Source organism: Prunus avium, chromosome 4, assembly GCF_965620075.1.
Source record: "Prunus avium chromosome 4, drPruAviu1.hap1.1, whole genome shotgun sequence".
NCBI lineage: Eukaryota > Viridiplantae > Streptophyta > Magnoliopsida > Rosales > Rosaceae > Prunus > Prunus avium.
In genome coordinates this window covers 21745383-21758169 of record NC_142287.1, presented here as the reverse complement: position 1 = coordinate 21758169, position 12787 = coordinate 21745383, and the positions used below count along the sequence as shown (strand labels likewise).

The window sequence follows — 12787 nt, the reverse complement described above, 5'->3', positions numbered from 1 at the left end:
TATATATATATATATATATGTGTGTGTGTGTGTGTGTGTATAATTTTTGTATATTTGACTTTTGACTTTAAACTGAAAAATATAATTTAACAAGGTAATAATTGCTTGCGATAAAGAAAGCAACACATCATGAATTATTAAACTTGTTTCAATATAAAAAGAATATCAAGCATTTGTCAATTATTATAGTTTGATTTTCCAGCACATCATGAATTATTAAACTTGTTTCAATATAAAAAGAATATCAAGCATTTGTCAATTATTATAGTTTGATTTTCCAAATACAAATGTGGTCAAATGCAATATCAAAATAATTCTTGTAATATTTAAATTTAATTACGGATTTTGACCTAATAAATAAATAAATGTTAAAAATCCCAATTAAAAATTTAAAACAATAATAAAAAGAAAACAAATAAAATCCTAATATTTTTTAAAGAGAGGAGTCGGACTAGCGTGTTCTATTTAGGAACGTGCTATTTAGTGAACCACTTTTCGGGCTCACTATATTAGACGGGCGAGTGAGGCCTTTTTTTCACTATTGGACTATATAGTCTCATTTAAGTTAGTCCCGTCTGTTACCAAACATGGGTTTCGAGTGCTATTTAGCCTAGTCCAGTCCAGTCCAGTCCAATGAAGCGTACCAAACATACCCTAATAGCTTCACCAAGAGTTGGCCTCCTACTACCAAAGGTGGATAGCTCAACTACAGTGTTCGACAGAGTTCCCAACATGTTTCTTGAGTCGTGGTACCTCACATGAATATATGGACCACACTATCCAACTTTAGCTAGCTTCCACTGAAAAACTGGCTCATCATACCTTGCCACAAACCTGAGATTTCTGCCAAAATGTTCACATGAGATTGTGATCTCTTCTTTTGACCGGCACATTGTTTCATTGCACTATCAAAAAAATTGGCAATAATCATCATTATTTGGTAACATTTGATGACTGTTTTGTTTTTTTGGTGGTAGTGTTGATTTCTTATATTGGGAAGTAATTAAAGTGGGTGGTACTATTTAATGATCACGTCGTATTATAACAAGTGAACAAATTACACCACGAAACTGTATATTAGTACCGAACAATAATTTATATATATCCTGATTGAAAAATTATTATAAGTTTTCACTTTTCAGCAATAATTAGATCATTAATAGTTTTTTAAATGAAAAAAATAATATATAAGTTATTATCTGATAGAAACTTGTTCTTAATCAATTTTTTGGTGAGTTAATCAACTCTATCTTATCTTCATATATATATATATATGTGAAGATAAGATTGAGTTGATTAAGTGTGTAGAAGGAACAAGGACTTGAACCCTTATCTTTGAGTTTCTGCTTAACCAAGTGATGATTAAGTTTGACAATGATACGATCTCGACGTTTGTTCGGTTTCGTAATTTAGTGTTTAATCTAGTAATTTGACGATTTCAGAGAAAGGTACGTACGTACTTCATAGTTTTAAGATCCTCTAAATATTTAACCAAAGCTTACAGAAAGTTCCAAAAATAAAGAAAACCAAAATTGCCGGCATGGCATTTTAGTCACTCTCGCCAAAACATAACATGTGGGCTAAGTTTCAGAAGATATGCCTTTCTGGGCTTGACATTAAACTGCCAAATCATGTCAGAAATTCAATATCCAGTAGTTCTTGGACCTTATGGACAATGAGGGTGGATTTTGCAGCTCATAGGTAAGTGATACTACTTTTACTTTTGGAGCCTTGGAAGTTGGAAGAGGCATTGAGCTTACAACTGTGTTCAATGGTGGCCCATACAAGTCATGATGCCAAAGGTGCTGTGATCATTGAGCAGTACTACATTTCAAATTTTTATGATATTAACATCTTTTAACATCTTTATCCCACTTATATCTACACTATATATGTTCCTTGGGTACATGCATATGTGTCCCTTTTAGTTCCTTCTAATTTGATATAGATTCCAACCAAACAAACCCTTTTATTAGTTTGGTCGCTCTGATCGCATTCCATCAAAATATTCGGTAAAATTAGTCACGTAATGGCACGTGACCAACTTTAAAACGGTATTTTCGTCATAGTGCAACATGTCTACCCATGAAAAAAATAAATAAATAAACTCATGTATTTTCTCAAAAAGACTAGATGCTTTCCTCGATGGAACCCAAATATAATTAAAACTCTTAATAGAGAGAAGATAACATTGTTGAGCAAAAACATGAGTTTTCGAACTAAACTGAGCTATATTTTGATGAAAATATCATTTTAAAGCTGGTCACATGATCAAACTTGACGAAGAGAAGGGACTAGATTGATGTGTAGACCAAAAAATAAAGGATTACATTGATTGATCTGAGGCAGCCCACTTCGTATATCAGGTAAACATCATTTGAATTGCTTTTACTATCCTCTTTAGTGATGATAATTCCAGATATTTGCAACCAGCTATGGGGTCATGACTCATGACAGTCACGTAAAAAAAAGAGTAGTTTTCATTAATTGAAATCACATATTTGGAAAGAAAAAGAAAAGAAAAGACACATATCTAAAATTAAAGTGATTTTCTCAACAAGAAAAAAAGAAAATCATGTGATATGATAATTTCTTTCCAAAAAGATTTTGTTTTATCTGTGCATGTGATCACCCTTGGGAATATGTCAAGTATTAAAAAAATAAATATAATTATAATAATTATAAATATATAAATATAAATAATAAAATAAATTAAAAAAACCCACTCGAGCAATCAAGAGGTTTCCTGCATGATTAATTTTGTTTGAAAAATCACACCAATGCCCTTGAATTATATAACCATCTCTAAGGCCTATTGTTCACATGGGCATTGGTATTATTTTCCCTAATAGGTTGCTCGAATGGTGGGTTCTCACCCAAGCTGCAATCAAGTTTCTAAAAATTCTTCAAAAGTTGGTTTGACGCCAATGGCCGAAGGGCAGAAATTGGTACTAATATTTGGCCTAACAATTGCTCAATGGAAATTTTGCCCACGTAATGCTCACTAGCTTCATGCTACAACAAAAGAAAATGTTTAGAATCTGTTTGGGTATGCTCAAGTCAAGTGGTGAAGGTGAATGAGAAATGAGTTATTTTATTACCGATCTCGCTTGTACTCTATCACTTTGTTAAGTAACCTTTGTCACCCTAATTCCACCGGCCGGTCGGATTCTCATTAACCGCGGCAAACATCAGCCTCACCTTCTTCCTTCCAAAAATCATGGTTGTTGACTTGTAGGAAACTAAACTTTAAAGAACTTACAATTTAAGAGCAAAAACCCAAGGAACCCTCTTGTAATGTCTGGCATCATTTATGTGCCCAAATTATAAAAAAAGGTTTCGTGGGAATGGCTTAGATGGTTACTGGTAAACTACCAATGGCCTCTTCTTTATCATGTCCCAAGTACTATATATATTCATAAATAATAGACGTGTCTAAGTGTTCATGATGTTAAAAACCTATATAATTCTCAAACATGATAATGGAGTCCCCACCAAACGTGGCCGCCCTCACCTCTCCAAGACATGCAAGCCACTCACACAATACCTAAAGGCTTGTCCATTCCGGTAAAGATTTGAAATGGTTAAGCACTTTTTATTTACCCCCAAAAAAGATAAAGGTTAGAACACTCTTGTGAAATATACTTTTTTTTTTTTGTTGGATCTTGTGAAATATACTTAAACAACGTATAGTCTTATAACATAAAATTTCCTTACACTGTTACACACTATTACAAAAATTGAAAAGATGACAGATAATTATTATTGTCTTTATTCCTTCACAATTGTCGTTTTCATACCCAAAAAAAAGGTTGAGTTTTCACGGTTTATAGGCTAATTTGAGAGAGATGAGTTTTCACGCGTATAGAAAATTTGGGAAGAGCTACAAAACATTAAGCATCTTCTTTTTTTAGTGTGTTTAGATGTACGACGTTTCCTTCTTGACAATTGTCGTCGTCCCCCTTAAAATCAAACCCAATACAAGTTACTTTTATCAGTCCCCTACCATCATAGTCATGCTTCGGCTTTTTAGATGTTCCATTGTATAGTCAATGTCAGTAGTGACCAAAAAACAAAATTTCTTATACCAGTAATATCTATCGTTAAAAAATTTAACATGTTATATTATCAGATTGTTAAATAATGTCGTTTTAATCTAATATAAGTATATTTGCTCTTGATGAAAATTTGACCACATATAATATATGAGGTTAAATTATTTGGAAAGAAAACATTAGCCTTCTGTAGTTAGCTGTCTCCCTCTAGGGCAAAGATGGAGACAGAAATGAAGAAAAGCTCGCACATAACTTTCAATTTCAATGTTTAGGCTAAGAAACAATAATGCTTCAAAATCAAAACCAGATTCATATCGAAACCAAACTATTTGTTGATATCGATAGGCAATAGGGAGGGTCCATTAATAATATATGTATATTATGTACTGTCCCGAAAACAAATTCAGCCTAAGAACAATAATGCACTACTGCCCAACTCTCTCAAATCCTCCATACGATTGGATAAAACGTATTCGACTTAGTTCTTGCATAGCACTTCATTGCTGCCCCCACATCAGTTGGATCAATTCAGGACTGACTGTAGCTGGGGCCCAGTTTACCTTGTCCCACATTTAGCATATTGCCCTTGGGTTCGTATAGGAGAAATACTCGTGTGAAACGGACTAATTATGTTATTCCACGTGTGATAACTTTTTTATCTTGTAGATTGTCTGTTTATATCATCAACTAAGTGAGTTATTTACTTGATATGAGATAATTTTTTTTATTAACTGGATGTAGGATTCGAATTTGGAATCTACTCTAATATTAGGAATAGATGTATAATTCGAGTATTTGTTAGCCGGGGCGTCACTAGAAATATATTTTTTCTCCGTAATGCTCAAAATACCTTAGATTGGAGGGATCAATGCCATCTCAAGCCTACATGTGACTTTGCAACTAGTTGTTAATATGTGAGATTTGATTAACAGTTTGACAACGTAACATGTCAAATATTTAAGGATTATACTATTACTAAGAATAGTTACTCATGCATGCACGTTGGTAACTTTAACTGTTCATACATTATGAGACTGTGTAAGTAATTTTTAGCCATTAATACATATTATCCGCTATTAATAGAGCGACTGTCCCTAACATCCCTCAACATTAACATTAACATTACAATTTACAGTAAAGATTGTTGGTTGGATTCCCAATTGGCAACTGCCTAAGTATGGTTGACCAAAAAAATATTGTCCAAATTGAGAGTTAAAATAATTGATTTAGATCGACCGTGCTAAGCTTAGTTTATGTGGGTCGGCTCACGAACCGAGTTAAAACCTTCCCTCCTTCCCTGCCCATGTGGGTGCATTCGTCGCCTAGCAAAAATTTTGCATAGGATTCAAATGCGTGCAGACTTGGCCATGGCTGCCACGTGTATGCCGGTGGAGCATCCACGTGGTGACGCCCTCGGATGCCTTTTTTGGCTGTGGAACTAGAATTAAAAAATAAAAAAACAGACAATAAAAATACAGAAAACAACACAAGTAGATTGTAGATCTGCGACCGTCTCATGAAACCTACAAAATCTAAACCATTTTTTCCTTTTTTATTAAATAGCAGTAGCAGACACAAAAATGAAACGGCAACACCACGCTCACTTCGAGCGCGTGTATTATTATTATTAGCATTTGGAAATAATTTCTCCTATTTTTTTTTTTATAAAATTCTATACAAAATACAAAATAATAATTGTCCACAGGAGCTGCACTGAAATTTAGAGAATCAAATGCAAACGGATATGATACTCATTAGTAAAGGTTCCTCGAGGAAAGATCATGGATTTGAGTCCCAGTATCCGAATAGCGTGTGTAAGTTTAGAACTTGGACCGTGCCGTTATTTCTATATAACTTTTGTTATTGTTATCGTTTTTATCTTTTTATGTTTTTGGAATTTTGGAATTTTATGAAAAAGACTTTATTCACGTAGGGTAAATCTCAAAGACTTTTTTTTTTGTGTGTTGATTGATTGATTGTATCCCCTTCTACTTCTATTACTTCATAAGCCTACCCCCACGTGTTCTTCTTAATTGTAATGATATGACCCGATTTTGCATGCTCATTAAGTAATCCCACGATATATGTATAAAGAAATACAATAACTGTTTGATTTCTGCTTGCAATTATTTTTCACTTTCTACTTAAAATATACAACTAAAGAAGGAAATAGTATTTCGACCTGTTTCACTGTTACCTTCTAATGAGGAATGCGTATACAAATGTTTAGGTATATCTATTTGTTTGATCAAAAAGAAAAAGTATATATTTGTGACGAGTTCGATAATTCTGTTGTGGCGAGCACGTTTTTTATGGCGGGTGCGTCATCTCGTTGTAAATATCCTCTATAATTTGAACAAAAGAGAAAAAGAAAAATGCACTCATAGTGGCTTGGAAATACTAAATCAAGCAAATGACCCCCCGTACTAGTATAATGATTTGGAGTAATTGCTGCCTCATGCAAGATCATGAGTTCGAATCATAACATCTGTGTAGTGCGCTTCATCCAATCATTCATGGTGGGTTTTCAATGGGGAAGCTTTCCACATAATGAGTCTAGTTTTATTAGCATTTAATGAACCAAAAAGGTCCACAAAACTTAATTATCTTGACAAAATTAAACTAGTACAATATCTTATGGGAGGCCATTTATAATGGACATAATGCTTTACCTACAAAAATGGTATATGAAATCAATTCAGCATCTGCTTTCTCTGTCATTGGAGAAATGTCCTATTTGATAGAAAATTTGTGGTAGTAATTTAATTTATCAAATTAATATGATTTTATTTCTCGTTATTTTAGATTTTTTTGCTTGTCGCAATAGAAGGGAATCGAACATTTGACCTAGCATGGTTTAAAAAAAGGGTTAATATTTGTAATTTCCAAAATAAATTTATTTATAGATTCTCGTTTTGGTTATTAAAAAGTTCTACGCTAATAATAATACTCTTCAAATTAGAAGGTGTTCTTCCAAACGATGTCGTATAGTAGCTGTCTATGTCAACAACCTCGATGTCCAAGTAGTTGACCGTATGAAAAAAGAAAAGAAAATACAATACATAGATTTTCACGTTCGTATGTCTACTCTTACACCGTATTTCTATACCTGTCTCTCTGCGTGTGTCTTTGTCTCTGTGTCTCTGTGCGTCATTTTCTCCAGCAAACAAAATCCCTCAAACTCTCTCTCTCTCTCACTCTCTCTGTAACGCTCATCAGCTCTGTACTTCCTCCTTCCCATTTCACACACTACACACACACCACAAACACTTTTACACAAACACTCATAGCCTCTCTCTCTCTCTAAATGGCTGAATCTCACTCAAGAAGATGAAAATACCCAGCAAGCCCCGCCACCCCTCGTCGACATTCCCACCACCAGACTCGGATCTTCACCCACACAGGCCCAGCAGCGCTCGCAGAAAGACCCGAGCTCCCGGTTCGGCCCGGTTGAAGCGGGCCGGACTCCCGGCCGGGAAGCGGAGCCGACCCGAGACGCCTCTGCTCAAGTGGAAGATCGACGAAGGCCACGAAGACCACCGCGGGGATAGAAGAAAAGACCAAAATGCCCCTGAGGAGGAGAGAGAAGACGGGGGGAAGAGGAAGAGCAAGAAGGGAAGAGAGGTCGCCATGTCGGCCAGGAAGCTCGCCGCCGGGCTATGGCGGCTGCAGTTGCCGGAAACTGTTTCGGGTGTACCAGGGCGGACTGGTCAGCTAGGGTTTCAGGTGAGTTTGGTCTCGGAAGTTATCTTCTTTGCGGTCATCAAAGATCTGAAAGTTTTTGGTAAAATGGGTCTTCTTCGAAACCTTGATGAAATCTCATTTCATTGAAGTTTGACCTTTTTTTTTGTCAAAAAGTTCATTTATTTATGTATTTTATTTTTGAAAAACATTATGGTTAATGCATTTGGTGTTGTTTAATTTGCAATTTTAAGTTGGATAAAGACTATTGGTGCTGATATTTGTGGTACTGTTGTTTTTTTTTTCTTCATGATATATATTTCTTGGTTTTTATTTTTTAATTTGGGGTTTAAGAAACCAAGCATTGTCACTCAAGATTTGATTGATCTTACAAAGAAAGAAAAAGCCTTCTCTGGGTTGATTGATCTTACAGAGATTGTGTTCTTTAAAGCTTTAGAATGAAATGGTTCTCTTTGATCTTTTTAACGTGATGATGATTGTGTTCTTAAGTGTTTAGGATGAAATCTGTGTTGAGGTGGTAATGCCTGTAAGTTTCCATCAATTTCCTGCTGAGTATCTCTTAGTTTGGTAATTAATTGGTTTTGAGATATTTTCAGAACTGCTTTCTTAAATAAGATTCGTGACGTTGCTTCAAGTTAATCTGAATGTATTAACATGGAACTGTAAGATACGGTGATACAGTGGTAGGACATTTATGCATTTCTTTGATGCATTATGAAAATTCCAGGTCATTACACTTTTCTTTGATATGTTCTGAGATAGTCCTTGCGTGCTGTTTTAGCACATCTATGTCATAATATGCCTTAATCTCAACATGCCGGTATTTATGCTGTTGTATACTGTGGATTTTGAGTTTCAATGTTGTCGTCTTCTATGCAGCCTGACGTCGGCCATATCGGCGTACCGTTTCTCCGTAATCGCAACAGCAAAGCATATGCTTCTGAAGCAAATGATTTTTTACAAAGCCCTAGTTCTACCTCAAGGAATGGATTCTTGTCCAAGGTATGATTCTTCCTTAATCACTTACAATGAATTGTCAATGATCTGTAAATTCTGAATGAGCATCATATGTTATGAACTTCAGTACAACACGATCCCTTTATTGTCTTGTACACGAGTCACACATGCTTAGCTCCATTTAAGTCAAGCTCCCTGGTAGAACCCTGCTGTAGATGACTTACTTTTCTAGGATTGATGCTATATACTTATTAAGAACCGTCTCCTTCGGGAATAAAATAAAGTAAAAGATGGTTCATCCAATCATCTTTCTTGTTTTCCACATGAATAGAATGTTATGGAAAATATAGAAGCAGTGTTACTCTTAGGATTTCTCATGTGGGAATATGTATTTAAACATAGAAGCAAATAGACATTAATGCTCATATTGGATGGAAAATAAAGAAGAAAAGATTTACTTGTATAAGAAATTTGGTGTAAATAGATGTATACCATATTCTTTTAATTGAATCAAAAGATGTAAGGTCTTTAATTAGCAACAGTGTCTGATGGAAAACAAGGGGGAAAATATGGAATTTTGTGAGAGGGAGAAGCATAACAAGGCTTGGTGGACTTTCCAACTATAGAGAAAAGGGAGAAATATGAAAATTTAATGTTATATGTGATTTATTTTCTATTAATGTCTTTTTTCTCAACCATTAGATCAAATATGGACGACTGAAATGCATTCAGGTGCACCTCAGCCGGCTAGGAAACATGTCCTTATTTAACGATCTTATTAGAGAATAACTCATATCTATTTACTTAAAATTCTAGAACAAGCAGTCTAATCTGTTTAACTTTTTCCTTCATTTCCATTGGTTTCTCAACATCTCTTATTTGAGATCTGTTTTCCCCCTGGAGCAATTTATGGTCTTTATTTTTTTCTGCCTCTAATTTTTATCTCAAACGTTAATTTCAGTTATCCAACTCTGCCATGGAGGGGCAAACAAAATGGGATCCTGTCTGCTTGAAAACATCAGATGAGGTACGACAAATTTACAGCCAAATGAAGCTTCTTGATCAACAAGCAAGTGCTGCATCAGTGGTATCTGTACTTGAAGCTGATTTAGAGCAGGCTCGAGCTCGAATTCAGGAGCTTGAGATGGATCGGCGTTCCTCAAAAAAGAAAATTGAACACTTCTTAAGGAACGTCAGTGAGGAAAGGGTTTCATGGAGGAGCAGAGAGCATGAGAAAGTCCGTGCATTTATTGATGACATCAAGGCTGAACTGAACCGGGAAAGGAAAAATCGTCAGAGAACTGAAATTCTCAATTCCAAATTGGTTAATGAGCTTGCTGATGCCAAGTTATCAGCAAAGCGATACATGCAGGACTACGAAAAAGAAAGAAAGGCGAGAGAATTAATTGAAGAAGTATGTGATGAGCTTGCTAAGGAAATTGGAGAAGACAAGGCTGAAGTTGAAGCATTGAAGAGAGAATCCATGAAACTCAGAGAGGAAGTGGAAGAGGAAAGGAAGATGTTACAGATGGCTGAGGTCTGGCGTGAAGAACGTGTTCAAATGAAGCTGGTTGATGCTAAGGTGGCAGTTGAGGAGAAGTATTCTCTGATGAACAAGCTTGTGGTAGATCTAGAGAAATTTCTGAGGTCAATAAGTGCAACCCCAGATGTGAAGGAAATGAGAGAAGCAGAGTTTCTTCGACAGGCTGCTGCTACTGTGAATATTCAAGACGTCAAGGACGTTTCTTATGAACCCCCAAATCCTGATATCTTTTCCGTGTTCGAAGAGGTTAATTTTGGTGAGCCTAATGAGAGGGAGATTGAGCAATGTGTTGCCTACAGTCCTGCTAGCCATGCTTCCAAAATTCGTACTGTGAGTCCTGAAGTCAATGGAATCAACAAGGACCGGATACAAAGACATCCAATTGCATATGTTGGTCATAATGGTGATATAGAAGAAGATGAGAGTGGATGGGAAACTGTGAGCCATCTTGAGGATCAGGGCTCAAGCTACTCACCGGATGGGAGTGCCCCATCTGTCAATAAGAATCACCGAGAGAGTAATGTCTCAGAGAGTGGAACAGAATGGGAAGACAATGAAGGTGAGGAAACACCAATTACTGAAATCAGTGAGGTTTGCTCGGTACCAACAAAGCAGATGAAGAAGGTATCATCAATAGCAAGGCTTTGGCGATCCGGCCAAAATAACGGGGACAACTACAAGATAATCTCTTTAGAGGGACTAAATGGTAGGCTTTCGAATGGAAGGATATCTACTGGGGGTATCGTATCTCCGGATCGGGGTTCAGGTAAAAGCGGGCTTAGCCCCTCTGATTTAGTGGGGCAGTGGAGTTCTCCCGAGTCAGGGAATCACGTTCGAGGAATGAAAGGGTGCATTCCTCTTGGGGCGCAGAAGCATAGTTTGAAGGCAAAGCTTTTGGAGGCAAGGTTGGACAGTCAAAAAGTTCAATTGCGTCATGTGCTTAAGCAGAAGATCTAGAAGTAGCGAGGCAGAGCTTGCTCATCCAAAATACTCACAAACCCGGACAAAAATAAGTAGTTCCATTTCTCACCGTGCAAGGTACCAACTTTCTGCTACTTGAAACTGCTCGCATGTGGTGGGGATGAAGAGTCTGAATAATGCAGATGATAATGGACTCTCACATCTTGTTTCCCAATTTACACCCATAATTATGCTATGCTCACAGTTCCATGATAATCTGGATGAACAACCAGGCTAGGTTATCTTGTGTCAAATGAGGGGCTATCGGTTCTGCTTGTTTTGGGGGTCTTTGCAAGTGATCCAGAAATCAAGTCGTATTATTTGTATCATTTTGAGTCCAGAGGACACCATTTGAGGACAATGGGAGACAAACGAAAACATTTCCCTATCTGTAATATGTATTTTGTTATGAGAAATGTTCGATTTAGTTTCTTGTAGGAAATGGAAAATCTCTGGTCCAATAGGAACTAAGACTGACAACCCATACTGGTTAAAAGTGCTACTAACGTACCAAACAAATACTTTTGGTATAGCTAAGTTGGTTGAAAAGGTTGAGCAATGGCCCTGAATTATAGATAATGTTCCACTTTGCTCTTTGAATTTCCAATTTGGTACTAAAATTCCTAGAACTTCCAATTTGTCCCTTTTAGTTCAAACTTGTTTTAACTCACCTTCACCATGTATGACTCGAGCCTCTCACCCGATTTCATAACTTGCGTGTCTAATCGAGAATAAGGGTTTGAAGTTGAGAATATTGGAGTCAATGCTTCTTTAAGACATCAATTGAAGTATACGGCCTCAAAAATTAGTCATGTGCGTTGTGCATGATGGAAACTAGTGGAAAGTTGTATCAACAAAGCTGAATGTTTGAGGGATATCGACACAAACTCAAATTTGAGAAGGTAAAAAACAAATTGAAAGTTCGGACGGCAAAGTGGAACAAAGTTCAGGGGCCATGGTTAATTTTTCCACCTATTTTTTAATAGTTGTAGAATAAAGTAAGAAATACATCACGGCACCAAAGAAATCAGCCATTGGCTATTAGAACCAGCAATAGTGACAATGGTGATCGATAAAGGTAGAGGTAGAAAAGTAGAAGAAAATGTAGCTAGCCAACATTACTTTCCAATTTTATTTTTTTTCAATTGATTTTAATGTTCACAAGTACTTCGTTTAATGTTTTATTTGATAATAAAAGAAAACTTTCCTTAGTTAAAGATGTTTTATTACCATCACTCATAGAAGTTTTAGGTAGATTGATTTTGATTTTGATTTTTTCAAGTGATTTTCTTTAATTTATCAAGGTATTTTACCATCCATCCATGGCAGAAGTTTTACATAATTAAAATTGTTTTAAATTTTCACTTCTTTTTTTTAATCATAGACAAACTTTCCAATTTTTCTTTTTAAACACAAATTTCCTTAAATTAATATAAATGAATAAAGATTTTAAATTTTGGGTCTGAAAATATTTTTTTGATTTGTAAATAAGTAAATCAAACTTTTTAATTTTGTGTTTCTTATTTTACCTTTTAATTTTGTGTTTCCTATTCCTATTCCATTTGGGAAT

General features: G+C 35.7%; 1 protein-coding gene across 1 annotated transcript; it reads left to right on the top strand.

The window, feature by feature from the left end:
* Positions 1-7194: 7194 nt before the first annotated feature.
* Positions 7195-11666, top strand: LOC110758132 (uncharacterized). Its single transcript, XM_021959924.2, has 3 exons — positions 7195-7781; positions 8637-8759; positions 9676-11666. Exons 1-3 carry the CDS (start codon positions 7386-7388, stop codon positions 11212-11214), a joined length of 2058 nt encoding a protein of 685 aa, XP_021815616.1. The 5' UTR covers positions 7195-7385; the 3' UTR covers positions 11215-11666.
* The last annotated feature ends 1121 nt before the right edge of the window (positions 11667-12787 follow it).

Coding starts and splice junctions, on each gene's coding strand:
- LOC110758132 (XM_021959924.2), top strand. CDS start 7,386: ATGAAAATACCCAGCAAGCCCCGCCACCCCTCGTCGACATTCCCACCA. Junction 7,782..8,636: donor CTGGTCAGCTAGGGTTTCAG/GTGAGTTTGGTC, acceptor TCTTCTATGCAG/CCTGACGTCGGCCATATCGG. Junction 8,760..9,675: donor GGAATGGATTCTTGTCCAAG/GTATGATTCTTC, acceptor CGTTAATTTCAG/TTATCCAACTCTGCCATGGA.